General features: G+C 50.7%; 1 protein-coding gene across 3 annotated transcripts in view; it reads left to right on the top strand.

Moving 5' to 3' along the window:
• Positions 1–26,298, top strand: part of LOC119969340 (coagulation factor X-like) — an 83,100-nt gene extending 56,802 nt beyond the window's left edge. For all 3 annotated transcript variants that reach the window (XM_038802862.1, XM_038802861.1, XM_038802860.1), the window contains 3 exons: positions 2,610–2,722; positions 14,771–14,885; positions 25,613–26,298. In XM_038802862.1, coding sequence (XP_038658790.1) covers positions 2,610–2,722; positions 14,771–14,885; positions 25,613–26,166 — 782 coding nt within the window. In that variant the 3' untranslated portion in view covers positions 26,167–26,298. The remainder of the gene's footprint in view (positions 1–2,609; positions 2,723–14,770; positions 14,886–25,612) is intronic.
• The last annotated feature ends 260 nt before the right edge of the window (positions 26,299–26,558 follow it).

Below are 26,558 nucleotides of genomic sequence, written 5' to 3'. Positions count from 1 at the left end.
GTACAGCACAGAACAGGCCCTTCGGCCCTCGATGTTGTGCCGAGCCATGATCACCCTACTCAAACCCACGTATCCACCCTGTACCCGTAACCCAACAACCCCCCCTTAACTTTACTTTTTAGGACACTACGGGCAATTTAGCATGGCCAATCCACCTAACCCGCACATCTTTGGACTCCCTTTAAAATACTCCCTTTCTCCTGTGTTCTGAAAGCGCCATGGATCCACCATACCCATCTGCTCCATAACCCCCCCCACCCCCAGCTCCCTTGCCATTCGTACCCTACCCATCAACCTGGGGCTCGATCTATCCACCCTCGGCTCCAGGACAGAGTTAAAATCTCCTCCCATGATCAACTGGTACGTGGCCAAATCCGGGATTGCTGCCAGCAACCCCCTCATAAAACCCACATCATCCCAATTTGGGGCATACACATTTACCAACACTACCGGTGCCCCTTCCAATACCCCATCACAATCACATATCTCCCACCTGGATCCCTTACCTCCTTCGCACTCACAAATCCCATTTTGTGCTCATTAAAAAAATCACCACACCCCTCGATTTCAAATCAAACCCCGAGTGAAATACCTACCAACCCACCCCTTCCTTAACCTAACCTGGTCCTGCAAAAAGACAACCCCCGCTTTCAAGGTCCCTGAGGTGCGCGAACACCCGCGACCTTTTAACTGGCCCATTCAGTCCCCGGACGTTCCACGTTACCAACCTTACCGGATGCGCCTCCAATCCACTCTACCGTCCGCCATCTTCCCCACTTAACTCTCCTGCCCATTTAATTCCACTCTGTACCTAGCCCATCCCAGATGGCCCCTTTCCTCGCCCTTGACCATGTCATCTCTCACCTAATGCCGCATCGCAGAAACCCCCCCCCCCTTTTCCCCTTCTTCCCCCCACTTCCCCTTTCCCCCCTGCCACCCCTCTTGGCCTTCTCCCCCACTTCCGTCCACCAGCATAACCTGCTAGCGTGGCTACCCCTGCCCAAAGGCACATCCTAATGACCTCCCCCCCTCCTCAGCTCAAAGAAGAAGGCCTCCTGCTGGCCTTACCCTCCCCCACCCAAACAAGGACTTATGAACTCCAGGTAGCCTTCTCCAAAAGCAAACAAACAGATGTTAAACACAAACAGCCCCATAAAACAGGAGGGGGATGGGAACATTTCACCCCTACAACTCCTTACAATCTCAACATTGAACAGAAACCACCACCCCACCAAAAAGGCAAAAATCCCCCAATCCCTACACCCACTTCAAACATGCTCCCAACCATTACATAGTGCAAACACCCCAGTTCCCAAGCATTGTCCACTCAGTTCTCCCCCAGTTTTTGCTCCTTAAATGAAGTCTTCGGCCACTTCTGGGGTCTCGAAATAATACTCCCGGCCTCCGAATATCACCCATAATTTCGCCAGGTAGAGCACCCCAAACCTAATCTCCGCCGGTACAGCACCGCCTTGGTCTTGTTGAAACCTGCCCGCTGTTTTGCCAACTCTGCTCCGATGTCCTGATAAATCTGGACGTTATTTCCCTCCCAGTTGCAGCTATGCTTCTCCCTGGTCCATCGTAGAATTTTCTCTTTTTCCACAAATTTGTGAAATCTCACGATCACCGCCCGCAGCAGCTCCCCAGCTCTAGGCTTCGGCCTCAGAGACCTATGTGCTCGCTCCACTTCAGGTGCCTTATCTAGCACCCCTTCTGTTACCAGTCCCACCAGCATCTTCGAGACGTACCTCGTGGCACTCATACTTTCCACTCCTTCAGACAGGCCCACTGGTTCTGCCTTCTCGAGGTATTCTCCTGCTCCTCCATCTTTGCCCTCAGCGTTTTACAAATGTCTCCTCGGAGCCCCAGCTCCGCCTCCAGAGCCACAACACGATCGCTGTGGTCCGAGATCATTCCTTCATTCTCCCGTATCTGTGACCCCTGCACCTCCAAACACCTCTCCATCCGCTCAAAAGTACAGGGATTCACATGATGAAGGAGTGACGCTCCGAAAGCTAGTCATTTCAAATAAACCTGTTGTACTTTAACCTGGTGTTGTAAGACTTCTTACTGTGCAGTCCAACACCGGCATCTCGTGGGCAGCACGGTAGCAGTGGTTAGCACAGTCGCTTCACGGTCCCAGGTTCGATTCCCGGCTTGGTCACTGTCTGTGCGGAGTCTGCACGTACTCTCCGTGTCTGCATGGGTTTCCTCCGGGTGCTCCGGTTTCCTCCCACAGTCCAAAGATGTGCAAGTTAGGTGGATTGGCCATGATAAATTGCCCTTAGTGTCCAAAACAAAGGTCGGGTGAAGTTACGGGGATAGGGTGGAGGCGACGGCTTGAGTGGGGTACTCTTTCCAAAGGCCGATGCAGACTCAGTGGGCTGAATGATCTGCTTCTGCACTGTAAATTCTGGGATCTCCACATCAAGATCTCTGGGAGATGCTGCTGGGGTTAGGGGAAGAAGAGAGAAGGAGGTTGTTCCCCACAAAATCAGAATGCAGTCACACATATTTTGTTGACAGCACAAACCCATGGGGAGGTACATGGAATATCAGAGCCATAGCTGCAATTCTAATCCAAGCACAGTCTCTTTTGTGTTCAATAGTGCCTTATCCGTGTGGAAAGGTGATGGTCGCTTCGTCGATTGAAGATGCAGATTTAATCCTCAGGGCGATCGATGGTGACCAGCAGTGTAAGAGGGGTGAATACCCTTGGCAGGTGAGGATTTACTGCACAATTAGCTTGTGATCCCCATCGTAGGAGCCAAGTCCTGGCAGCTGCACCCTTTTACCCTCTTAATGGGCAGGGCTCTTCCCAAACATGTACCTCACGCTGTAGGTACATGCATTTTTCCATCTGGCTGATATTCTTTCGTGCAGTGAGTTGGACAATGTGGGCAGTAGACCCAATCCTAACCTCTCCCTCCTGGTAATGTTTCTCTATGACTGGCTTTCCTGATGGCCTCCATACCTTGCTTCAGTGATGGAAGCCTCACATTCTAGCACTAAATCAGTCTTACTTAGGTGAGAAATTAACTTATGATATAACCAATTTTATTTTTGTTTTCCAAATTATCATTGCAATTGAAAAGCCCACTACTTCTTCCCAGCTTGGAGCTATTGACCAACTCCAGCTCCAAATCTCTTATTTCTAGGAACGATTAAATTGAAATAGAATACATATAATACCTGCAGTGCAAAAGGAGGCCATTCACCCCACCAAGTCTGCATCAACCCTCTGGAAGAACCCTCTGGCTTACTCCCCCGCCCTCTCCCCCTTAACCTGCACATCGACTAATGCTCGTAGTATTCGGAATAAAGTAAATGAGTTGATGGCGCAAATCATCGTGAATGACTATGATTTAGTGGCCATTACTGAAACATGGTTAAAGGATGGTCACGACTGGGAGTTAAATATCCGTGGGTATCAAACTATTCGGAAGGACAGAGTGGATGGTAAGGGAGGTGGTGTAGCTCTGTTATTTAAGGATGACATCCGGGCAATAGTTAGGGATGATATCGGTGCTATGGAGGATAAGGTTGAATCCATTTGGGTGGAAATCAGGAATAGTAAGGCGAAAAAGTCCCTGATAGGAGTAGTCTATCGGCCACCAAATGCAACGTTATGGTGGGGCAGGCAATAAACAAAGAGATAACTGATGCATGTAGAAATGGTACAGCAGGAGACTTCCGGTGGCGGCAATGAGCAGTTAAGCCGCACATTCGGCGGCTCCCGCAGAGAACGGACTTTGGGGCTCTTTTCAGAGCTGTAGCGGCAAATCCCAACGGGGGAAGAGGACAGGAGTCGACCCCAACGGTCCTATGGTCCGGACCAGGAGTGGGGCAGAGAAAAAACTGAAGAAAGCACCTCTGAAAAAACGGGGGCAGGAAGATAAAATGGCGGCCGGCGGAGGCCTCGAGGAGCTGAGGAAGTGGGTCCAGGAGCAGCAGGCGATTCTGCTGCGCTGCTTCCAGGAGCTGAAGTTGGAGCTGCTGGAGTCGCTGAAGGTAACTAACAGGGAGCTGATGGAGACCCAGACAGCCCAGGGGGCTGCGATCCGGGAGCTGCAGCAGCAGGCCTCTGAAAGGGAGGACGAGGCCGTGGCCGTGGTGGGGAAGATGGAGATGCACGAGGCGCTCCATAAAAGATGGCAGGAGCGGTTCGAGGAGCTGGATAACCCGTCGAGGAGGAAGAATTTGCGGATCCTGGGCATCACGGAGGGGCTGGAGGGGTCGGACCTAGCGGCCTATGTGGTGATTATGTTAAACTCGCTGATGGGGGCTGGGTCCTTCCAGGGGCCCCTGGAGTTAGAGGGGGCCCACAGAATTCTGGCTAGGAGGCCCAAGCCGAACGAGTCGCCGCGGGCGGTGTTGGTGAGGTTTCATCGGTTCGTGGATCGTGAGTGTGTGCTCCGGTGGGCCAAGAAGGAGCGGAGCATTAAGTGGGAGAACACGGAGGTGCGGATCTTCCAGGACTGGAGTGCGGATGTGGTGAGGCGAAGGGCCGGGTTTAACCGTACGAAGGCGGTGCTACACAGACAGAGTGTGAAGTTCGGCATGTTGCAGCCGGCGCGTCTGTGGGTCACCTATAAGGATCGGCACCATTATTTTGAGTCCCCGGAGGAGGCGTGGGCCTTTGTGCAAGCCGAGAAATTGGACTCAAACTGAGGGTCTAAGATGGGGGATGCTGTATAATACTGTATTTGCATTTGCTTGGTTTAGTGTAAGAAGTGGGTTGGCCTTAGGGTGGGTGGGGTGATGTCGTACTGTTTTTTCTATATGGGTTTTTAAGCAGGGGTCGGGTGGACAGGTTCGGGCAGAGGGGTAAACGGGGAGTTCGGGGAGCTGGTGGGGGGGACAGACAATGGGAGTGGCCCTGGAGGAGGCGGGGCCCGGCAGGGCAAAAGCGCGGGCTTTCTGCGGGTTTCCCGCGCTGTGAGATGGTGGGGGCGGGGCCGGGGCTGAGAAGCGCGGGTCGTTGCTGGCTGTTTACTTTTCCCGCGCAAGAGCGGGGGGAGGGTGGACCCGTTGACGGGCACAATGGAGGAGGGGCAGTCCCACGTGGGGAGGAGCCAAAGGTAGGGCGGGAGTCGCCGGGGTCAGCAGAAGTTAGCTGGCTCACGGGAGTGCTGTGGAGGGAGGGGCGCGGCTAGGAGGGTTCCTAGCCTGGGGGGGGGGGGGGGGGGGGGAAGGGGAGGGTACCGGGTTGCTGCTGAAACGGTCAGGAAGGAGCTGGAGGACGCAGGGGGGGATGGAGGGGGGGGGGGGGGGGGGGGGGAAAGAGGTGCCGCTGTGGGAAACTGGCAGAGCGGGGGACGCTGGCCGGGGGTGGGCAAGGGATGGGGTATGGTTAATCGGCAGGGGAGGGGGGCAGGGAGCATTCGGATCCGGATGATAACCTGGAATGTGAGGGGGCTGAATGGGCCGGTCAAACGGGCCCGGGTGTTTGCGCACCTGAAGGGGCTGAAGGCGGATGTGGCCATGCTCCAGGAGACACTCCTGAGAGCGGTGGACCAGGTCCGGCTGAGGAAGGGATGGGTGGGCCAAGTGTTCCACTCAGGGCTGGATGAGAAGAGGAAGGGGGTGGCGATCCTGGTGGGGAAGAAGGTGTCGTTTGAGGCAATAAATGTGGTGGCTGACCGTGGCGGGAGGTACGTGATGGTGAGTGGCAAGCTGCAGGGGGAGCGGGTGGTGTTGGTGAATGTTTATGCCCCAAATTGGGACGATGCGGGGTTTATGCGGCGTATATGCGGCATATGTTGGGCCGCATTCCGGACCTGGAGGTGGGGGGCCTGATCATGGGGGGGGACTTCAACACAGTACTGGATCCCCTATTGGATCGATCCAAGTCCCGGATGGGTAGGAGGCCGGCGGCGGCTAAGGTGCTGAGGGGCTTCATGGACCAGATGGGGGGAGGGGGGGGGGGGTGGACCCCTGGAGGTTTGCGAGGCCAAGGGCCAGGGAATACCCGTTTTTCTCCAACGTACATAAGGCCTACTCGAGGATTGATTTTTTCGTCCTGAGCAGTGGGTTGGTGTCGAGGGTGGAGGATGTGGAATACTCCGCCATTGCCATTTCAGATCATGCCCCGCACTGGGTGGACCTCGGGCTGGGGGAAGAGAGGGACCAATGTCCGCTCTGGCGCTTGGAGGTGGGGCTGCTGGCAGAGGAGGAGGTGGCCGGGAGGGTCCGGGGGTGTAACGAGAGGTACCTTGAGGCCAATGATAACGGAGAGGTTCGAGTGGGGACGGTCTGGGAGTCATTGAAGGCGGTGATGAGGGGGGAATTGATTTCCATCCGAACCCATAGGGAGAGGGGGGAGCAGAGGGAGAGACTGACAGGGGAGATGGTGAGGGTGGATAGGAGATATGCGGAGGCCCCAGAGGAGGGATTGCTGGGGGAGAGGCGTAGCCTTCAGGCCAGATTTGACCTATTGACTACCAGAAAGGCAGAAGCTCAGTGGAGGAAAGCACAGGTGGCAGTGTATGAATACGGGGAGAAGGCGAGCAGGATGCTGGCACACCAGCTCCGGAAGCGAGATGCGGCCAGGGAGATTGGGGGAGTGATGGATAGAGTTGGGAAGGTGGTGCGGAGCGGAGTAGATGTTAATGGGGTCTTCAGAGACTTCTATGGGGAACTGTACCGGTCGGAGCCCCCGGTGGAGGGGGGTGGAATGGGGCGCTTCTTGGACAAGCTGCGATTCCCGAGGGTGGAGGAGGAGCAGGTGGAGGGACTAGGGGCGCCAATCGAGCTGGAGGAGGTGGTCAAAGGGATAGGGAGCATGTAGTCGGGGAAGGCGCCGGGGCCGGACGTGTTTCCGGCGGAATTTTATAAAAGGTATTTGGACCTGTTGGGCCCCCTGTTGGTCCGGACCTTTAACGAGGCAAGGGAGGGGGAGGGGGGCTTTGCCCCCAACTATGTCACGGCGCTGATTTCCTTGATCCTGAAGCGGGACAAGGACCCTCTGCAGTGCGGATCATATCGGCCGATTTCGCTGCTGAACGCCGATGCTAAGCTGCTGGCAAAGATCCTGGCCACTAGAATAGAGGATTGCGTGCCCGGGGTCATTCATGAGGACCAGATGGGGTTTGTGAAGGGAAGGCAGCTGAATACAAATGTACGAAGGCTCCTCAACGTTACTATGATGCTGGCTGTGGAAGGGGAGGCGGAGATAGTGGTGGCATTAGATGCGGAGAAGGCCTTCGATAGGGTTGAGTGGGAGTATTTGTGGGAGGTGTTGGAGAGGTTTGGGTTTGGGGAGGGGTTTATCCGGTGGGTGAGGCTGCTCTACGAGGCCCCGATGGCGAGTGTAGCCACAAATAGGAGGAGGTCGGAGTACTTTCGGCTGTACCGGGGGACGAGACAGGGGTGCCCCCTGTCCCCCTTGCTCTTCGCGTTGGCAATTGAGCCCCTGGCCATGGCATTGAGGGAGTCAGGGAACTGGAGGGGCCTGGTGCGGGGTGGGGAGGAGCATCGAGTGTCGCTGTACGCGGACGACCTGTTGCTGTATGTGGCGGACCCGGTGGGGGGGATGCCGGAAGTGATGAGGATTCTTAGTGAATTCGGGGGTTTCTCGGGGTATAAGTTGAATTTGGGCAAGAGTGAGGTGTTTGTGGTACATCCGGGGGATCAAGAGGAGGGGATTGGTAGGCTCCCATTGAAGAAGGCAGGGAAGAGCTTCAGGTAACTAGGGGTCCAGGTGGCGGGGAGCTGGGGTGCCCTGCACAAGCTCAACCTCACAAGGTTGGTGGAACAGATGGAGGAGGAGTTTAAGAGGTGGGACATGTTGCCGCTGTCACTGGCGGGGAGGGTGCAGTCCGTTAAGATGACGGTGCTCCCGAGGTTTTTGTTCCTGTTCCAGTGCCTTCCCATCCTTATCCCGAAGGCCTTTTTTAGGAGGGTCAACAGGAGTATCACGGGATTTGTGTGGGCACATGGGACTCCGAGGGTTAGAAGAGTGTTCCTGGAACGAGGCAGGGATGGCGGGGGGGGGGGGAGACAGGCGTTGCCCAACCTCTGTGGGTACTATTGGGCTGCCAATGCAGCGATGGTGCGTAAGTGGGTAATGGACGAGGAGGGGGCAGCATGGAAGAGGATGGAGGCAGCGTCTTGTGTGGGCACGAGCTTGGAGGCGCTAGTAACGGCGCCATTGCCGCTCCCTCCAACGAGGTATACCACGAGCCCGGTGGCGGCGGCTACCCTCAAAATTTGGGGGCAATGGAGACGTCACAGGGGAGAAATGGGGGGCTCGATGGAGGCCCCGATACGGGGGAACCATCGGTTTGTCCCAGGGAGCATTGATGGCGGATTTCTGGGCTGGCACAGGGCAGGGGTTAGGAGGTTGAGGGACCCGTTTGTGGAGGGGAGGTTCGCGAGCTTGGGGGAGTTAGAGGGGAAGTTTGGGCTCCCCCGGGGAACATGTTTCGGTACATGCAGGTTAGGGCGTTTGCCAGGCGGCAGATGGAGGGGTTCTCCTTGTTGCCCCCACGTGGGGTACGGGACAGGGTGCTCTCGGGGGTGTGGGTTGGAGGAGGGAGGATTTCGGACATATACCGGGTAATGCAGGAGGTAGACGAGGCCTCGGTGGAGGAACTGAAGGGTAAATGGGAAGAGGAGCTGGGTGAGGAGATTGAGGAGGGGACGTGGGCGGATGCCCTGGAGAGAGTGAATTCCTCCTCTTCCTGTGCGAGGCTTAGCCTCATACAGTTCAAGGTGCTGCATAGAGCCCACATGACTGGGTCGAGGATGAGTAGGTTTTTCGGGGGCGAGGACAGGTGGGCTAGGTGCCCAGTGTTGGGGGAGTTTTGGAAGGGGGTAGCAAGGACGGTGTCGAGGGTGGTGGGATCCAGGGTCGAGCCAGGCTGGGGGCTCGCGATATTTGGGGTTGCAGTGGAGCCGGGAGTGCAGGAGGCGATCGAGGCCGGTGTTCTGGCCTTTGCGTCCCTATTAGCCGGGCGGAGGATCTTGCTCCAATGGAAGGATGCGAGGCCCCCAAGCGTGGAGGCCTGGATCAATGCTATGGCGGGGTTCATTAAATTGGAGAGGGTGAAATTTGCCCTGAGAGGATCAGTACAAGTGTTTTTCAGGCGGTGGCAGCCTTTCCTGGACTTCCTGGCGGAACGGTAGGGAAAGAGGCCGACAGCAGCAGCAACCCGGGGAGGGGGTTTGGATTGGGGGGAGGGAGAACTGTGTACATGGGTCTGTGGGATGTGGCGGGTGCTATCTCTTTCCCTTTTGTTGTTTGGGCTCTTTTGGTTTTTTTTTCTTTTTCCTTTTGTTTGAAGTTGCTCTTGAAGTTGGGAGGGTATGTTCTTGGGGTGTTACCGTGGTTTTTTGTTAATAGAGTTAAGATGTTTATATTTCAATAAAAATTATTTTAAAAATAAGGAATGATACAGCAGTTATCATGGGGGATTTTAATCTACATGTCTCACGGTAGCATGGTGGTTAGCATCAATGCTTCACAGCTCCAGGGTCCCAGGTTCGATTCCCGGCTGGGTCACTGTCTGTGTGGAGTCTGCACGTCCTCCCCGTGTGTGCGTGGGTTTCCTCCGGGTGCTCCGGTTTCCTCCCACAGTCCAAAGATGTGCGGGTTAGGTGGATTGGCCATGCTAAATTGCCCGTAGTGTAAGGTTAATGGGGGGATTGTTGGGTTACGGGTATACGGGTTACGTGGGTTTAAGTGGGGTGATCATTGTTTGGCACAACATCGAGGGCCGAAGGGCCTGTTCTGTGCTGTACTGTTCTATGTCGATTGGTTTAACCAGGTCGGTCAAGGCAACCTTGAGGAGGAGTTTATAGAATGTATCCGCGATAGTTTCCTAGAACAGTATGTAATGGAACCTACGAGGGAACAAGCGGTCCTAGATCTTGTCCTGTGTAATGAGACAGGATTGATTCATAATCTCATCGTTAGGGATCCTCTCGGAAGGAGCAATCACAATACAGATTTAAAATACAGATGGAGGGGGAGAAGGTAAAATCAAATACTAGTGTTTTGTGTTTAAATAGAGGAGATTACAATGGATGAGAGAAGAACTAGCTAAGGTAGACTGGGAGCAAAAACTTTATGGTGGAACAGTTGAGGAACAGTGGAGAACCTTCCAAGCGATTTTTCACAGTGCTCAGCAAAGGTTTATACCAACAAAAAGGAAGGACGGTAGAAAGAGGGAAAATTGACCGTGGATATCTAAGGAAATAAGGGAGAGTATCAAATTGAAGGAAAGAGCATACAAAGTGGCAAAGATTGGTGGGGGACTAGAGGACTGGGAAATATTTAAGGGGCAACAGAAAGCTACTAAAGGTATAAAGAAGAGTAAGATAGGGAGAAGGGAGATTTAATAATGGGAGATGAGGAAATGGCTGAGGAACTGAACAGGTTTTTTGGGTCGGTCTTCACAGTGGAAGACACAAATAACATGCCAGTGACTGATAGAAATGAGGCTATGGCAGGTGAGGACTTTGAGAGGATTGTTATCACTAAGGAAGTAGTGATGGGCAAGCTAATGGGGCTAAAGGTAGACAAGTGTCCTGGCCCTGATGGAATGCATCCCAGAGTGCTAAAAGAGATGGCTAGGGAAATTGCAGATGCACTAGTGATGATTTACCAAAATTCACTAGACTCTGGGGTGGTCCCGGTGGATTGAAAATTAGCAAACGTGACACCACTGTTTAAAAAAGGAGGTAGGCAGAGAGCAGGAAATTATAGGCCAGTGAGCTTAACTTCGGTAGTAGGGAAGATGCTGGAATCTATCATCAAGGAAGAAATAGCGAGGCATCTGGATAGAAATTGTCCCATTGGGCAGACACAGCATGGGTTCATAAAGGGCAGGTCGTGCCTAACTAATTTAGTGGAATTTTTGGAGGACATTGCCAGTGCAATGGATAACGGGGAGCCAATGGATGTGGTATATCTGGATTTCCAGAAAGCTTTTGACAAGGTGCCACACAAAAGGCTGCTGCATAAGATAAAGATGCATGGCATTAAGGATAGTGGATTGGTTAATTAATAGAAAGCAAAGAGTGGGGATTAAAGGGTGCTTCTCTGGTTGTCGATCAGTAGATAGTGGTGTCCCTCAGGGATCCTTGTTGGGCCCACAATTGTTCACAATCTACATAGATGATTTGGAGTTGGGGACCAAGGGCAATGTGTCCAAGTTTGCAGATGACACTAAGATGAGTGGTAAAGCAAAAAGTGCAGAGGATACTGGAAGTTTGCAGAGGGATTTGGATAGGTTAAGTGAATGGGCTAGGGTCTGGCAAATGGAATACAATGTTGACAAATGTGAGGTTATCCATTTTGGTAGGAATAACAGCAAACGGGATTATTATTTAAACAATAAAATATTAAAGCATGCTGCTGTGCAGAGAGACCTGGGTGTGCTCGTGCATGAGTCACAGAAAGTTGGTTTACAGGTGCAACAGGTGATTAAGAAGGCAAATGGAATTTTGTCCTTCATTGCTAGAGGGATGGAGTTTAAGACTAGGGAGGTTATGCTGCAATTGTATAAGGTGTTAGTGAGGCCACACCTGGAGTATTGTGTTCAGTTTTGGTCTCCTTACTTGAGAAAGGACGTACTGGCACTGGAGGGTGTGCAGAGGAGATTCACGAGGTTAATCCCAGAGCTGAAGGGGTTGGATTACGAGGAGAGGGTGAGTAGACTGGGACTGTACTCGTTGGAATTTAGAAGGATGAGGGAGGATCTTATCGAAACATTTAAAATTATGAAGGGAATAGATAGGATAGATGCGGGCAGGTTGTTTCCACTGGCGGGTGAAAGCAGAACTAGGGGGCATAGCCTCAAAATAAGGGGAAGTAGATTTAGGACTGAGTTTAGGAGGAACTTCTTCACCCAAAGGGTTGTGAATCTATGGAATTCCTTGCCCAGTGAAGCAGTTGAGGCTCCTTCATTACATGTTTTTTAAGATAAAGATAGATAGTTTTTTGAAGAATAAAGGGATTAAGGGTTATGGTGTTCGTGCCGGAAAGTGGAGGTGAGTCCACAAAAGATCAGCCATGATCTCATTGAATGGCGGAGCAGGCTCGAGGGGCCAGGTGGCCTACTTCTGCTCCTAGTTCTTATGTTCTTATCTCTGGACACTAATGGGCAATGTTAGCATAGTCAATCCACCCAACCTGCACATCTTTGGACTGTGGGAGGAAACCGGAGCACTCAGGAGTGTTAAAGAGTCATCCATACTCAAACATTCGCTCCCTTCTCTCTTCACAGATACTGTCAGACCTGCTGAGATTGTCCAACATTTTCTGTTTATGCTCAAGATATTGAATGGCCCACTCCTCTTTCTAATTCATATATTTACTTAGTGACAGAAAGTGGAGTTCAAGTTTCATTTTAGTGAATCGGCTATCCCGGAGGGTTCCACTTCTTATGTGCTGGCACTAGAAAGAGACATTAAAGAGGTGGGCTTGTTGTCACTCTGAGCTACAGTAATATTTGTTACCAATGTCAGTCGCCTTCAGGTGCTGGGTGCAGGCTGCTGGATGGTGAGAAAAAAGACTTAGTGGTCCCAATGAATCTTGAGGCTGGGCGTATTAAGACTGACCTTCAAGGCATCTACTGAAGCAGTGATCGCTGCCTCACTTTGTTTATTCATCTTCGAGAGCCTTGTTGCAGAGATCTCATGGTCTTGCACTCTGTCACACATGAATAATAGAAGGGCAGAACAGTGGTGCAGTGGTTAGCACTGCTGCCTCATGGCCCCAAGGTCCCAGGTTCGATTCCGGCTCTGGGTCACTGTCCGTGTGGAGTTTGCATATTCTCCCCGTGTTTGCGTGGGTTTCATCCACAACCCAAAAGATGCACACGGTAGTTGGATTGGTACGCTAAATTGCCCCTTAATTGGAAAAAATTAATTTTACTCAAAATTTAAAAAAAACATGAATAATAGACTCCTTCCATTTCGACATCATTTTAACCTTATTTGGGGGAGTCACAATGCTGCCAAATCACTACTTCCATTGAGGCCCTCAGATCAAGGTCCAAAAGTTCTTCCTACCTCTGTCCTCCATGGAGGTACATCACAATGCCTCCACCCACTTTCAGCTCCTTATGCTCACAGCTTTATCCATGTGAAAACATTCCTTACTCATGATCCGCTTCCTCAAAGTACACTGTGGGCGCGATTCTCCGCTCCCCACGCCGGGTGGGAGAATCGCGGGAGGGCCATGTGACTAATTTCACGCCCCCCCTGGCGCACCCCGTGATTCTCCCACCCCCAGCTCGGAAGAATCGCCGCTCGCCGTTTTTCACGGCGACCGGCGATTCTCTGACCCGGATGGGCCGAGCGGCCTGCCGTTCTCAACCGGTTCACGACGGCGGCAACCACACCTGATCGCTGCCGTCGTGAACATGGCGGGAGATGCCCATTTGGGGCTTGTGGGGGGCGTACAGGGGACTGAGCCCCACGACCCTGCTCGGGAGGGACAGGCCCGTGATCGGTGCCCACCGATCGTTGGGCCGGCGTCTCAACGGGACGCACTCTTTCCCCTCCGTCGCCCCGCAAGATCAAGCCGCCACATCTTGCGGGGCAGCGGAGGGGAAGACGGCCACCGCGCATGCGCGGGTTTGAGCCGTCAGCCGTCGTGACGTCAGCCGCGCAAGCGTCAAGGCCCGGTGGCCGAGAATAACGGAGCGCCGCTCCTAGCCCCCCGGGTGGGGGTGAATACGGTGAGAGGGGCGACCTCCGAGGCCGTCATGAAACTCAGCCGAGTTCATGACGGCCTTCACGATTTTTCCCGGGAGCGGAGAATTCCGCCCAGTAACTTTTATGTTGGGGCAGGTGCTGGACCCGTAGCGATGGTGAGCACAGGATAGGAGATGTGCAACTTGAAGTGTTTGGCTGGCCCTCTGGTTCTCCGCTCTCTCTTGAGCTATCACTGAATAAGTTAAAACACATTATTTACCTATATGAACCCTCAAATGGTTCTTTGAAGAAATAGGTCTGGAGACTGTACCCAGAACGAGCAACAAGACAAAGCATATTGAGATACCTCGATATTACACATGCTTATCAGGCAAAATCTGATCATCCTTCCCAATATGGTCTCAGCACTTTCACTCCTACCTGGTTGCTTTCTTCGGAGCTTACAATGGGATTCAACTCTTCACCCTTGTGCGCACCAAAATGTTTTGAGATTGGATCAAATGAGAAAGTTTTGAGTATTTCCAAGAAAAGCTACTGAAAATTATACCTACTCGACACTGGTCCAAAGGTGAGGAGGTGATTGTGAACTTTGATGCAAGAGTAAGCATCTTCCTTCAATGATATTATTATCATTGATCAGGGAATGGTGCGGAGACATTGACGTGATGACACTGTTTACGAGGCAGTTTGCCTGTGCTTTTTTCTGCAGCAGGAGTACAACAAAAGTATCTGAATCACATCAGTAGCTGCAGCAATGTTAACCAAAACTTCAACCAGCTACTTCATAGATCATAGAATTTCATAGAATTTACAGTGCATAAGTAGCTCCATAATCCACTGGCCGTGACCTAGTTTATACAGATATGAGCAAAGCCAGGTGCTGAAATGGCAGAATATCAAATTCATTACATTGGCCATCATTCTCATCTATTTATCTGCTCGTCATCCTCACCAGGTTCTCTCTCACACTGATAAATGGGATGGACTGCTGGGTTGTCCTAGTCCTAGCTGGGATTCCAACCCTCAATCAGAAAGCCAGTCTTAAAACAATTCTAACTTGTAGAATTCCTGGGTTAAAATGGCTCATGTGTTTCTATCCTAGGTACTTTTAAAACATGGCAATGAAACATTCTGTGCAGCTGCCATTCTAAATAAGGACTTTGTGCTAACCTCTGCTGATTGTGCAAACCAATTACATCCCTTAACAGTTGTCGTGGGTGAGTTCTTTCAATTTCAGTTTCTGCCTTTCTGAAATCAAATTAGATTTGATGCCATTGTGACAGTGACCTTGTGTTTTATTCTCTCTCCTTTTCTCATTCAAGTACTGCCTTAAACCCGGTTTTGCCCATCGGCATCCTATTCTGCTGCATGTGTGTTGGTCATTGTAAGTCCAATCAATGTGACTTGAGGTAGTGGCATTGTTACTGGACTAGAGACCCAGTGGAATACTCTAGGGATCTGGGTTTTAATCCCACCATGGTGAAATGTGAATCAATAAAAATCTGGAATGAAAGGTTAAACGGTGAGCTTGAAACCATTGCCGATTGTCGGAAAAACCCATCTGATTCACTGATGTCCTTTCGGCAAAGGAAATCCGTTGTCCTTACCTGGTCTGGCCCACATCTGACTCCAGGCCCACAGCAATGTGGTTGACTCAACTCCCCTCTGAAATTGCCTAGAAAGCCAAGTTCAAGGCAATTACAGATGGGCAACAATTGCTGACCTTGTCGACGACACCCACTCCCATGAAAGGTATTTTTTCCTAACCAGCATCTCATGTCAAGGCTTTCCACCAGGGATAGTAACAAGCAGGAGGAACTGCGGCAGGTTTAGGTCCCATATACCCACAGCCATGGAGTGAGGCCTTGTGTAATGCTACCGGAATTAAAATAAGACGACGAGGTGCACTAAGGTGCGAGGAAGCTGGTGTGGATCATAAGCAGGAACACAGAACATTTGGTCTATATCTGTGCCAGAGATTCTATACAATTTTATGAATCTACTTCTGTAACGTTTCTGCAATTTGCAAATAGGTTATAAGTTTTAGAATGTATTTTTTTAAAAACTCGATGTGTACATTCAAAGTCTATTCTTTTTCTTTTACAATGTTAATTATTTTCAGCTCCATATCCCTTCTGTAGTGCTCATGGCAAAGAGGGAGCATTCTTCTAGTGTCCTCACCAATTATTATTCTCTCAAATCATTCAGACGGTGCTAGTTAGCTCATTTTTTATTTATGGGATCTTCCGATTATAAATTAGTTGGTGGTTATCTGCAAATGGCTGCATTTCAAAAATAATTAATTGCTGCCTCACAGCGCCAGGGCTCAATTAAGACCTTAGGTAACTGGAGTTTGCACTTTCTCCCCATGTCTGTGTGGGTTTCCTCCGGATGCCTCCCACCGTCCAAAGATGTGCAGGTTAGGTGGATTGGCCATGTTAAATTGCCCTTAGTGTCCAAAAAAAGGTTAGGTGTGGTTACTGGGTTACAGGGATAGGGTGGAGGTGTGGGATTTGGTTGGGTGCTCTTTCCAAAGGGCCGATTCAGACTCGATGGGCCGAATGGCCTCTTTCTGCATTGTAAATTCTATGATTCTGTGGATTGGTCATTATATCCAAAGATGTGCAAGTTAGGTGGATTGGCCATGCTAAATTGCTTCTTGGCGTCCAAAAATAAGGTGTCAACCTGGTCAAGCTACAACACAAGCTACAATACTTGTATGCCAAACAGCATAAGCAACAAGTAATAGAAGAGCTAAGTGATTTCACAACAAACGCATCAGATCGAAGCACGGTAGTCCTGCCACATCCAGCTGTGAATGGTGCTGGACAATTAAGTAACTCACTGGAGGAAGAGGCTCCACAAACATCTCCATCCTCAATGATGGAGGAACTCAGCACATATGTGCAAAAGACAAGGCTGAGGTATTCGCAACAATCTTCAGCCAGAAATGCTGATTGGATTATCTATCTCGGTCCCCTCCGGAGGTCCCCATCATCACATAGGTCAGATTTCAGCTAATACGATTCACTCCACGTCATATCAAGAAACAGCTGAAGGCCCTGAACACTGAAAAGGCTATGGGCCCTGAGATTTATCCCAGCAATAGTACTGACGACGTGCTCCAGAACTTGCCACACCCCTTGCCAAGCTGTTCCAGTACAGCTATAACACTGGCATCTACCAGGCAATGTGGAAAGTATATCTAGTACACAAGAAACAGGACAAATCCAGCCCAGCTAATTACGGTCCTATCAATCTACTCTCCATCATCAGCAAAGTGATGGAAGGAGTCATCAAGGGGCACTTACTCAGCAGTACCTGCTCACGGATGCTCAGTTTGGGTTCGGCCAGAGTCACTCAGCTCCTGATCTCATTGCAGCCTTGGTTCAAAGATGGACAAAAGAGCTGAACATAGAATATAGAAAATACAGAATAGGCCCTTCAGCCCACGATGTTGTGCCGAACTTTTGTCCTAGATTAAGAACAAATTAATCTACACCCCATCATTCTACCATAATCCATGTACCTATCTAATAGCCGCTTGAAGGTCCCTAATGTTTCCGACTCAACTACTTCCACAGGCAGTGCATTCCATGCCCCCACTACTTTCTGGGTAAAGAACCTACCTCTGACATCCTCCCCGATATCTTTCACCATTCACCTTCAATTTATATCCCCTTGTAATGGTTTGTTCCACCCGGGGAAAAAGTCTCTGACTCTACTCTATCTATTCCCCTGATCATCTTATAAACCTCTATCAAGTCTCCCCTCATCCTTCTCCGTTCTAATGAGAAAAGGCCTAGCACCCTCAACCTTTCCTCACAAGACCTACTCTCCATTCCAGGCAACATCCTGGTAAATCTCCTTTGCACCATTTCCAAAGCTTCCTCATCCTTCCTAAAATGAGGCGACCAGAACTGCACACAGTACTCCAAATGTGGCCGTACCAGGGTTATGTACAGCTGCATCATCATCTCACGGCTCTTAAATTCAATCCCTCTGCTAATGAACGCTAGCACATCATAGGCCTTCTTCACAGCTCTATCCACTTGAGTGGCAACTTTCAAAGATCTATGAACATAGACCCCAAGATCTCTCTGCTCCTCCACATTGCCAAGAACCCTACCGTTAACCCTGTATTCCACATTCATATTTGTCCTTCCAAAATGGGCAACCTCACACTTTTCAGGGTTAAACTCCATCTTCCACTTCTCAGCCCAGCTCTACATCCCATGTCTATTTGCAGCCGACAACAGCCCTCCTCACTATCTCAACTCCACCCATCTTCGTATCATCTGTAAATTTACTGACCCACCCTGCAACTCCCTCATCAAAGTCATTAATGCAAATCACAAACAGCAGAGGACCCAGAACTGATCCCTGCGGTACGCCACTGGTAACTGGGCTCCAGGCTGAATATTTGCCATCCACCACCACTCTCTGACTTCTATCGGTTAGCCAGTTCGTTATTCAACTGGCCAAATTTCCCACTATCCCTCACTTTCTACATAAGCCTACCATGGGAAACTTATCAAATGCCTTCCTAAAATCCATGTACACTACATCCACTGCTTTACCTTCATCCATGTGCTTGGCCACCTCCTCAAAGAATTCAATAAGACTTGTGAGGCAAGACCTACCCCTCACAAATCCGTGCATACTATCCCTAATCAAGCAGTGCCTTTCCAGATGCTCAGAAATCCTATCCCTCAGTACCCTTTCCATTACTTTGCCTACCACCGAAGTAAGACTAACTGGCCTGTAATTCCCAGGGTTATCCCTATTCCCTTTTTTGAACAGGGGCACGACATTCACTACTCTCCAATCCCCTGGTACCACCCCTGTTGACAGTGAGGACGAAAAGATCATTGCCAACGGCTCTGCAATTTTATCTCTTGCTTCCCACAGAACCCTTGAATATATCCCGTCAGGCCCAGGGGACTTGTCTATCCTCAAGTTTTTCAAAATGGCCAACGTATCTTCCTTCCTAACAAGTATCACCTTGAGCTTACCAGTCTGTTTCACACTGTCGTCTCCAACAATATGGCTCCTCTCATTCGTAAATGAATGCCAGAGGTGAGGTGACTGTTCTTGACATCAAGGCATCATTTGACCAAGTATGGCATCAAAGAGCCCTAGCTAAACTAGAGTCAATGGGAATCAGGCAGGAAAAATCTCCGCTTGTTGGAAACATACCTGGCACAAAGGAAGGTGGTTGGGGTGGTTGGAGGTCAATCATCTCAGCTCCAGGACATCACTGCAGGAGTTCCTCAGAGTAGTGTCCCAGGCCCAATCATTTTCAGCTGCTTCATCAATGACCTCTCTTCCATCAAAAGGTCAGAAATGGGGATGTTTGCAGATGACTGCACAATGTTCAGCACCATTCACGATTCCTCAGATAATGAAGCAGTCCATGTTCAAATGCAGCAAGATCTGGACAATATCCAGGCTTCGGATGACAAGTGGCAAGTTACATTCGCGCCACACAAGTGCCAGGCAATGACCATCCCCTACAAGAGAGGATCTAACCACTCCCCCTTGACATTCAATAGCATTACCATCACTGAATCCCCCACAATCCACATCCAGGTGATTACCATGGATCAGAAACTGAACTGGACTAGCTATATTAATAGTATCAGAGCAGGTCAAAGGCTAGGAATCCTGTGGCAAGTAATTCACCTCCTGAACCCCAAAGCCTGCCCACCATCTACAAGGAACACGTCAGGAGTATAATGGATTACATCACTTGCCTGGGTGAGTGCAGCTCCAACACTCAAGAAGCTCGGCAGGGAAGGACAGAGCCTGAGGGACTCCCATTCAAACTAGCCCAGAACAAATTCCGCTGCGTGGGGATCCAGATAGCCCATGGCTGGACACAGATCCACTAGTGGAATCTGACCAGTCTGGCAGAGAAAGTTAAAAAGGACATACAGAGATGCACTCGCCCGCTCCCTGGCAGGGAGGGTGCAGATGATCAAAATGAACGTACTGCCAAGGTTCCTCTTCCGGTTCAGATCTATACCGATCTTCATCACCAAGGCCTTCTTCCAACATAGATAAAATTATCATGCCGTTTGTGTGGGGGAGGTAAAAATCTGAGAATCCCTAAATCAGTACTGCAAAGGTGGAAAGTTATGGGCGATCTGACACTGCCGAATCTACAATACTGCCACCAGGTAGCTACGGCGGAGTGCGTGAGAGGATGGATGTGTGACCCCACCATGGAATGGGTAAGGATGGAGGAGTCTTTCTGCAAGGGAACGACCCTCCGGGCCCTTGCTACGGCAGCGCTCCCATCCACCCACCAACGAAATACACATACTCCCCAGTGGCGGTAGCCACACAAAAGACATGGAACCAGAGGAGGCAACATTTCGGTCTCATCGAGGTGATCCCCCATGGCCCCCATCTGCGGAGCCACAAATTCGCACCAGCCATGCTCGACATAGAACATAGAACAGTACAGCACAGAACAGGCCCTTCGGCCCTCGATGTTGTGCCGAACAATGATCACCCTACTTAAACCCACGTAACCCGTAACCCAACAATCCCCCCATTAACCTTACACTATGGGCAATTTAGCATGGCCAATCCACCTAACCCGCACATCTTTGGACTGTGGGAGGAAACCGGAGCACCCGGAGGAAACCCACGCACACACGGGGAGGACGTGCAGACTCCACACAGACAGTGACCCAGCCGGGAATCGAACCTGGGACCCTGGAGCTGTGAAGCATTGATGCTAACCACCATGCTACCGTGAGGCCCCTTTTAAAGAATGGAGACAGGGCGGGGGGGGGGGGGGGGGGGGGGGGGAGAAGCTCTGGAAACAGGGTGGAGGAGAAGCTATGGAGACAGGGTGGAGCAGAAGCTATGGAGACAAGGCGGGGGGGGGGGGCAGTTCCAATACCTGTTCAAAGACAACAGCGACTAGGGAAAGAGGGAGAGACGGGGGAGAGCAGACGAGACCACACAACACTCGGAGGCACAAAAGGGGAAGGGGAGCGGAAATGAGGAGGAAACTCAGGGGAACCACAGGGTGAAACATGGATTGGGGGGTGGTCAGCCCCCCACCCCCATTCCCCCAACCCAAACCCACAAGTCCTGCAAGAAAAAACACAGAAGGAGGGAACAAAGGGAGAACAGGAGCTCTGCGATAGACACCCAGGGCGGAAGAGGGGGATACCAAGGAGCGGTTGGGGGGGGGGGGGGGGGGGGGAGGAGAACAGGAGCTCAGCGATAGACACCCAGGGCGGAAGAGGGGGATACCAAGGAGCGGTTGGGGGGAGGGGGGGGGGGGGGGGAGGAGAGATGATATATCACAAAAGATGCATGTACATAAGAAACTGTATAAATTGTAAATATCAGACACAAAAGTTTCACAATGTGAAATTGAAAATGCCAATAAAAACATTTCAAAATAAAAAAAGCTCGACAGCATCCAGGTCAAAGCAGCCCGCTTGATTGCTCCATCTTCCACAAACATTCAAACCCTCCACCACCGACGAACAGTGTCAGCCGTGTGTACCATCTACAAGATGTACTGCAGTAACTCACCCAAGTTCCTTAGACAGCACCTTCCAAACCCACGACCACTACCATCTAGGACAAGTAAGCAGATACCCGAGAACCCCACCATCTGGAAGTTGCCCTCCTAGTCGCTCATCACCCTGCCTTGGAAATATATCGTCGTTCCTTCACTGTCGCTGGGGAAACATCCTAGACCTCCCTCCCTAACAGCACAGTGGGTGTACCTATACCTCAAGGACAGCAGCAGTTCAAGAAGGCAACTCACCGAAGGGTAACTGAGGATGGGCAATAAATTCTGGCCGTCCAGCGATGCCCACATCACACATTTGAATTTTAAAAAATGATGTGCAGATTAGGGGGATTGGCCATGGCTAAATTGCTCCATCATGTCCAAAGATATGCAGAGCAGGTGGACTGGCCATGGCTAAATTGCTTAGTGCTTAATGATTTGCAGGTTAAGTGGATTGGCTATGCTATATTACCCATCAGTGTTCAAAGATCTGCAGGTTAGGTGGATTGGCCATATCTTTTATTAAAATTGTAAAAATATATACAAGGCCAAACGGTACAAACACTCAGTACCAAACGTATGGGGAAGGGGTAGGATACTCTGAATATTAAAACAGTTAACAACACAAGTTATAAAAAACACAAATGGTACAAGCACTAAACATTGTGCTGGAGAGACCAGATACCCTCGCCTCTGTACCGAGAGAAGAGAAAGGAAATTAGGGTCAGAAGGATCTAAACCTGATTGCTGGTGAATTGCCCTGTTGGTCTTCTTCTGTCTTCCGGCCACGTGGCTGTCTCCTCACTTCCACGCCAGCAGCCGAGGTGTCAGTGGACGCCGCCATGGCTCCCCCAGTGGGGGGTTAGATGCAAGGACAGTGGAAGTAGAGGGGGTGGCAGCAGCATTAGCGGTAGCCTTAGAAGTGGGCAATTTGTTCGAATTTGCCCCACCTTCTTGCAGGCCTGGCGCCGCACGCCACCCACAGACCAAAAGATGTGGTAGGTTTTGTCCCCAAAAGGGACCTCCTCCTGGGCCAGGCAAACAAAGATCTGGCACTGGAAGGAGAAAATATGCTCAAGGGTGGGGTCTTTGAGGCCCAGCGGGGGGTGGTATCGCCCCTGACCCTACCTCCCCCAGTTGATGGAGGTGGGTGAGGAGGAGCTCCGTGGGAATAAAAGGCAGGACATTAAAGAGAATAACTCTCTTGGCAGTGGCCTCCAGCGGGTCCACCGCCAGGAGATCCCGCCCATCGTAAGCCCTTTTTCCAGGGCATGGTGGACCGTCAGCTCAGCTCTCAAGAAGAAGACAGCTTTGCTTCGAGGCTTCAACAATGACCAAAGGGCCAACAACTTTGTCCATAGCACAGACAGAGGCCTCGATTGACATGGTGAGGTGGGAATAGCACTTCACTCCAAGGTTTTTGGTCATGAGGCGAAACGGTGACCTATCCCTGGGAACAGTGGAGAGGGTGGAGACCATCACTCCTGCCTAGGTGGCTGTAGAGAGCCCCACCACCGGCATAGGCGGCATTGCTGCCATCCCGATCAGTGGTGGATGATAGGGGAGGGAGAGAGTAACTGAGGGGGTGGGGGGTGGGGGAGAGCAGGCACAGGAGGATGGGGCACAGGGGGATGGACCGCGATGTGCCCCAAGTACAAGGGAGGAAAGGGGACGGAACAGGAGGAAGGTAAGGCACAAATGGACAGGCTGGGGCCGAGGAAAGTCTTGTGGGCTGGTCCCCCAAAAGGTCTTCGATCCAGCAGCGGCTGGATGAGGGACAGGGTCTTTAGCACAGCAGGGGCCCAGCAAAACAGTCCACGGATATTATTCCGTTTCAGCGTAATTGGCAGATGAAACAGAAATAAAGTCCAGATGCACCAACCTTCCTCTCCGTCCCCTTTCAAGTGTTGCAGCAACCTCCTGTTTGCTGGGCCTCAGCCCCTAGGTCTCTGCAGATGAAACAGTCAGCAAACTGCAACAGTCCCAGCTCTAAGGACCCTGTAGATGGAACAGGCAGCAAACAATCCCGGCCCCATCTCCTCCCCTTCTGCTGCAGGCTGTGGAAATGCAGAGAGGCAGTGTGTAAATCCAGTCCCAGGCTGGAGCTCTACCCAAGCCAGGCCAAACCTTCACCTGTGAAGACTGCTTTCTCTCTCTTGCAGCTCCCTGTAACTTCCGGTGAGCTTCTGATAAAGCAGGAAGCGGCAAATGTCATCCTCTCTCCTTTCTCCAGGCAATTCAGCAGCCACCACTACTGGAACTATTTTGGTTTATTAACAATTCGACAGTTACAGTTCAAAAAGCTGTCACAAGGCACAAAGCCTCAATATACTTCAACAGTTACATAGCAAAAACAGTCGCAAGGCACCAGGCCTCAACACGCTTCAACGATCACAAATCAAAAATCTGCAGAAGATACAAAATCTTCAGTACGCACATACATACAACCACCCCCGCCCCGAATGGCAGCCCCACACCGACAGAGGACGAGCTCCAGCGAGCAACGCAGACCACCGAAAAGGGGCACGTCAACATAGGGCACAGTACAAGAGAGAGAGAGTAGAAAACACCTCCCCCCCTTTTCACCCACAAACGGGTCACAGTACAGCTCAAAACAATGAGCCATGAAACATGAGCCGGCATATGGGCAGCACGGTAGCATGGTGGTTAGCATCAATGCTTCACAGCTCCAGGGTCCCAGGTTCGATTCCCGGCTGGGTCACTGTCTGTGCGGAGTCTGCACGTCCTCCCCGTGTGTGCGTGGGTTTCCTCCGGGTGCTCCGGTTTCCTCCCACAGTCCAAAGATGTGCGGGTTAGGTGGATTGGCCAGGCTAAATTGCCCTTAGTGTCCTAAAAAATAAGGTTAATGGGGGTTGTTGGGTTACTGGCATAGGGTGGATACGTGGGCTTGAGTAGGGTGATCATTGCTCGGCACAACATCGAGGGCCGAAGGGCCTGTTCTGTGCTGTACTGTTCTAATTCTAATATAGTAAATTTATTCCTTCACAGTCTGTCAACATCAACATATAGAAACAGTATAGTTAGAGACAACAGAAAACAGTAGCACGATAAAAACATCTACTAAATGCAGAAAACTACCACTATATGTACACAATCACCCCGTTCCCCCGCCCCCCACCCCAAGGGGTTCCCAGTTAAATCCAGAACAACAGTTCCAGGCCGCTAGCCAGAAAGCCAGCAAATGGCCGCTTCGTTCATTCCCCCCCCCCACCCACTCACCCACCCCCCACCCCCCGGCCCGGTAGCCTCACATCGGAGGAAAGGCTCCCTCCGCACCGGAAAGATACACATCCGGGCGTGGCAGAGGAGAGAGAGACCTTCCATCACAGCACCGTGGTAACCTGCCCAACCGGCAAGCAGAGCAGTTTAACATGGACAAAGACAACAGTAACAAATCAAGCACAAAAGTCCAAAAAGTCAGTCCAAGTGCAACAAAACAGTGTCCGACACAAAACTCGCTGACACCCGGTGCAGCTTGAAAAGTTCACAAACAATCCAGAAAATGGCCACTTGTCAACATCTAGGGGAATACCCCAGATAAACTCTCCAAAACAGACAAAAGTCAGCAGAAAGGTACCAAAATCCCAAAGTCTACTTCAACAGTCCAAGGGGCCAACCCCCGGAGCCTCCAGGAGCAGCAGCAGGCCACCATCAATTCACGTTGAGCTGCAGGTGGCGGGGCACGATCTTGACCAATATAGCGCCAAGTAGGCCTACCATTCTTGGCCTGAATCGAACCCTGGTCAGCCATCTCCAGCAGCAAATCCGCTCTAGCTCTCCTCCTTCCTCCATGCAGCTCAACACTGGAAAAAGTAGCAGTGACAGAGAGAGTGGCTGCACTCACTTCGAAAATTCTTCATGAGTATGAGCTTCTCCAATGAGGGGGGTCAGGTAGAGTTGGGGGTGGGGGTCAGGTAGAGTTGGGGGTGGGGGGCAGGTAGGGTTGGGGAAGCAAATACTGCAGCTCCACTTCCTCACACCATCAACTCAGTTCAAGCTGAAACTCCCACCAGCACTGCAAACAGCATCAAACTGAGCGACAGAGAGAGCAGCTGCAGCCACTCAAGGTCGATTAGCCTTGCTAAATTGCTCCTTAGTGTACAATGTGCAGGTTCAGCAGGGTTACCAGGATAGGGCGGGGTGGGCCTGGGTGGGGTTCTCTTTCGGAGGGTCGGTGCAGACTCAATGGGCCAAATGGCCTCCTCCTGCACTGTCGGGATTCTATAATTCTATGACTTTGGGACACCCTGAAGTAGTGAAAGGTTCTATTAAACTACTGACTGTCTTATTATGTGGCAGACCAATTTCGATTTTTCAAAAATTGAAACCATACAGTTCTGCAGAAGGAAAATCTCCTTTGTCTTTTTTTTTAAATAGGCGAGCACAACCTGGAAGTAAACGAAGGCAGTGAGCAAATACACAACGTCAGTCAAATACATATTCATTCAAGGTACTCCCAGGCTACTTTTGAGAATGACATTGCATTACTGAAGTTAGAGACATCAATTGAGTTCAACAACTACACCATCCCTATCTGTCTACCTGAGACAGACTTTGCCGAATTCTTTTTGATGAAGTCCGAATATGGGGCTGTGAGTGGATGGAAACAAAAAAAAGGCCGCATCCACCAGCCAATTCCACTTGGAGTGCCATACGTTCCTTATGTCGAATTTTTAAAATGTGAGGGACTGCAACATTTTCCCATTGTACACCGAATGTTTTGTGCAGGTTTCGAAGAACTGGCAGATCCACTGTGTCACTTAACCAGAGGAAGTCCCTTTGTCACCAAGCACAGGGATGTCTGGTATTTGACAGGCATGAGTTTAGGAGCAGCAGAATATGATTGCACAGTGTTACCAGTTTATACAAAAGTATCAAGGTACATCAGTTGGATTAAAAAAACAATGGCCCAATCGGCCTCGGGTATCTAGTGGTGCACCCAGCATACCAAGTTAAGGATGTATGTTTGTTATCAATCTCCAAGATGGAGAAACAGGAGTGAAAAATTGAGTTGACTTGAATATTCTTGAACCAAAGTGATTAAAAAATGATCACCTACTTAAGTCCTCCTTCTGTTTCATAATTTTAACTCCATATGGCCATTTACAGAAACAAAAATAGGTGCTTGAACTTGTAGATAGCAACTGGTTCTAACCATTCCAGAAAATCTGTGCAGCAATTAATGAAATTATGTGCTTGAAAACTGGTGGAATAAACAGATGCAATGGAATCACATTGGTGCTGATAGGGGTGACAATGGGTGATAGTGTTGGGTGATGAATATGATAATAATAATCTTTATTATTGTCACAAGTAGGCTTAC

This window comes from Scyliorhinus canicula, chromosome 7 (assembly GCF_902713615.1).
Source record: "Scyliorhinus canicula chromosome 7, sScyCan1.1, whole genome shotgun sequence".
NCBI classification, from domain to species: Eukaryota; Metazoa; Chordata; class Chondrichthyes; order Carcharhiniformes; family Scyliorhinidae; genus Scyliorhinus; species Scyliorhinus canicula.
The sequence above is the reverse complement of the archived record's forward strand: the minus strand, read 5'-3'. Positions and strand labels throughout refer to the sequence as shown.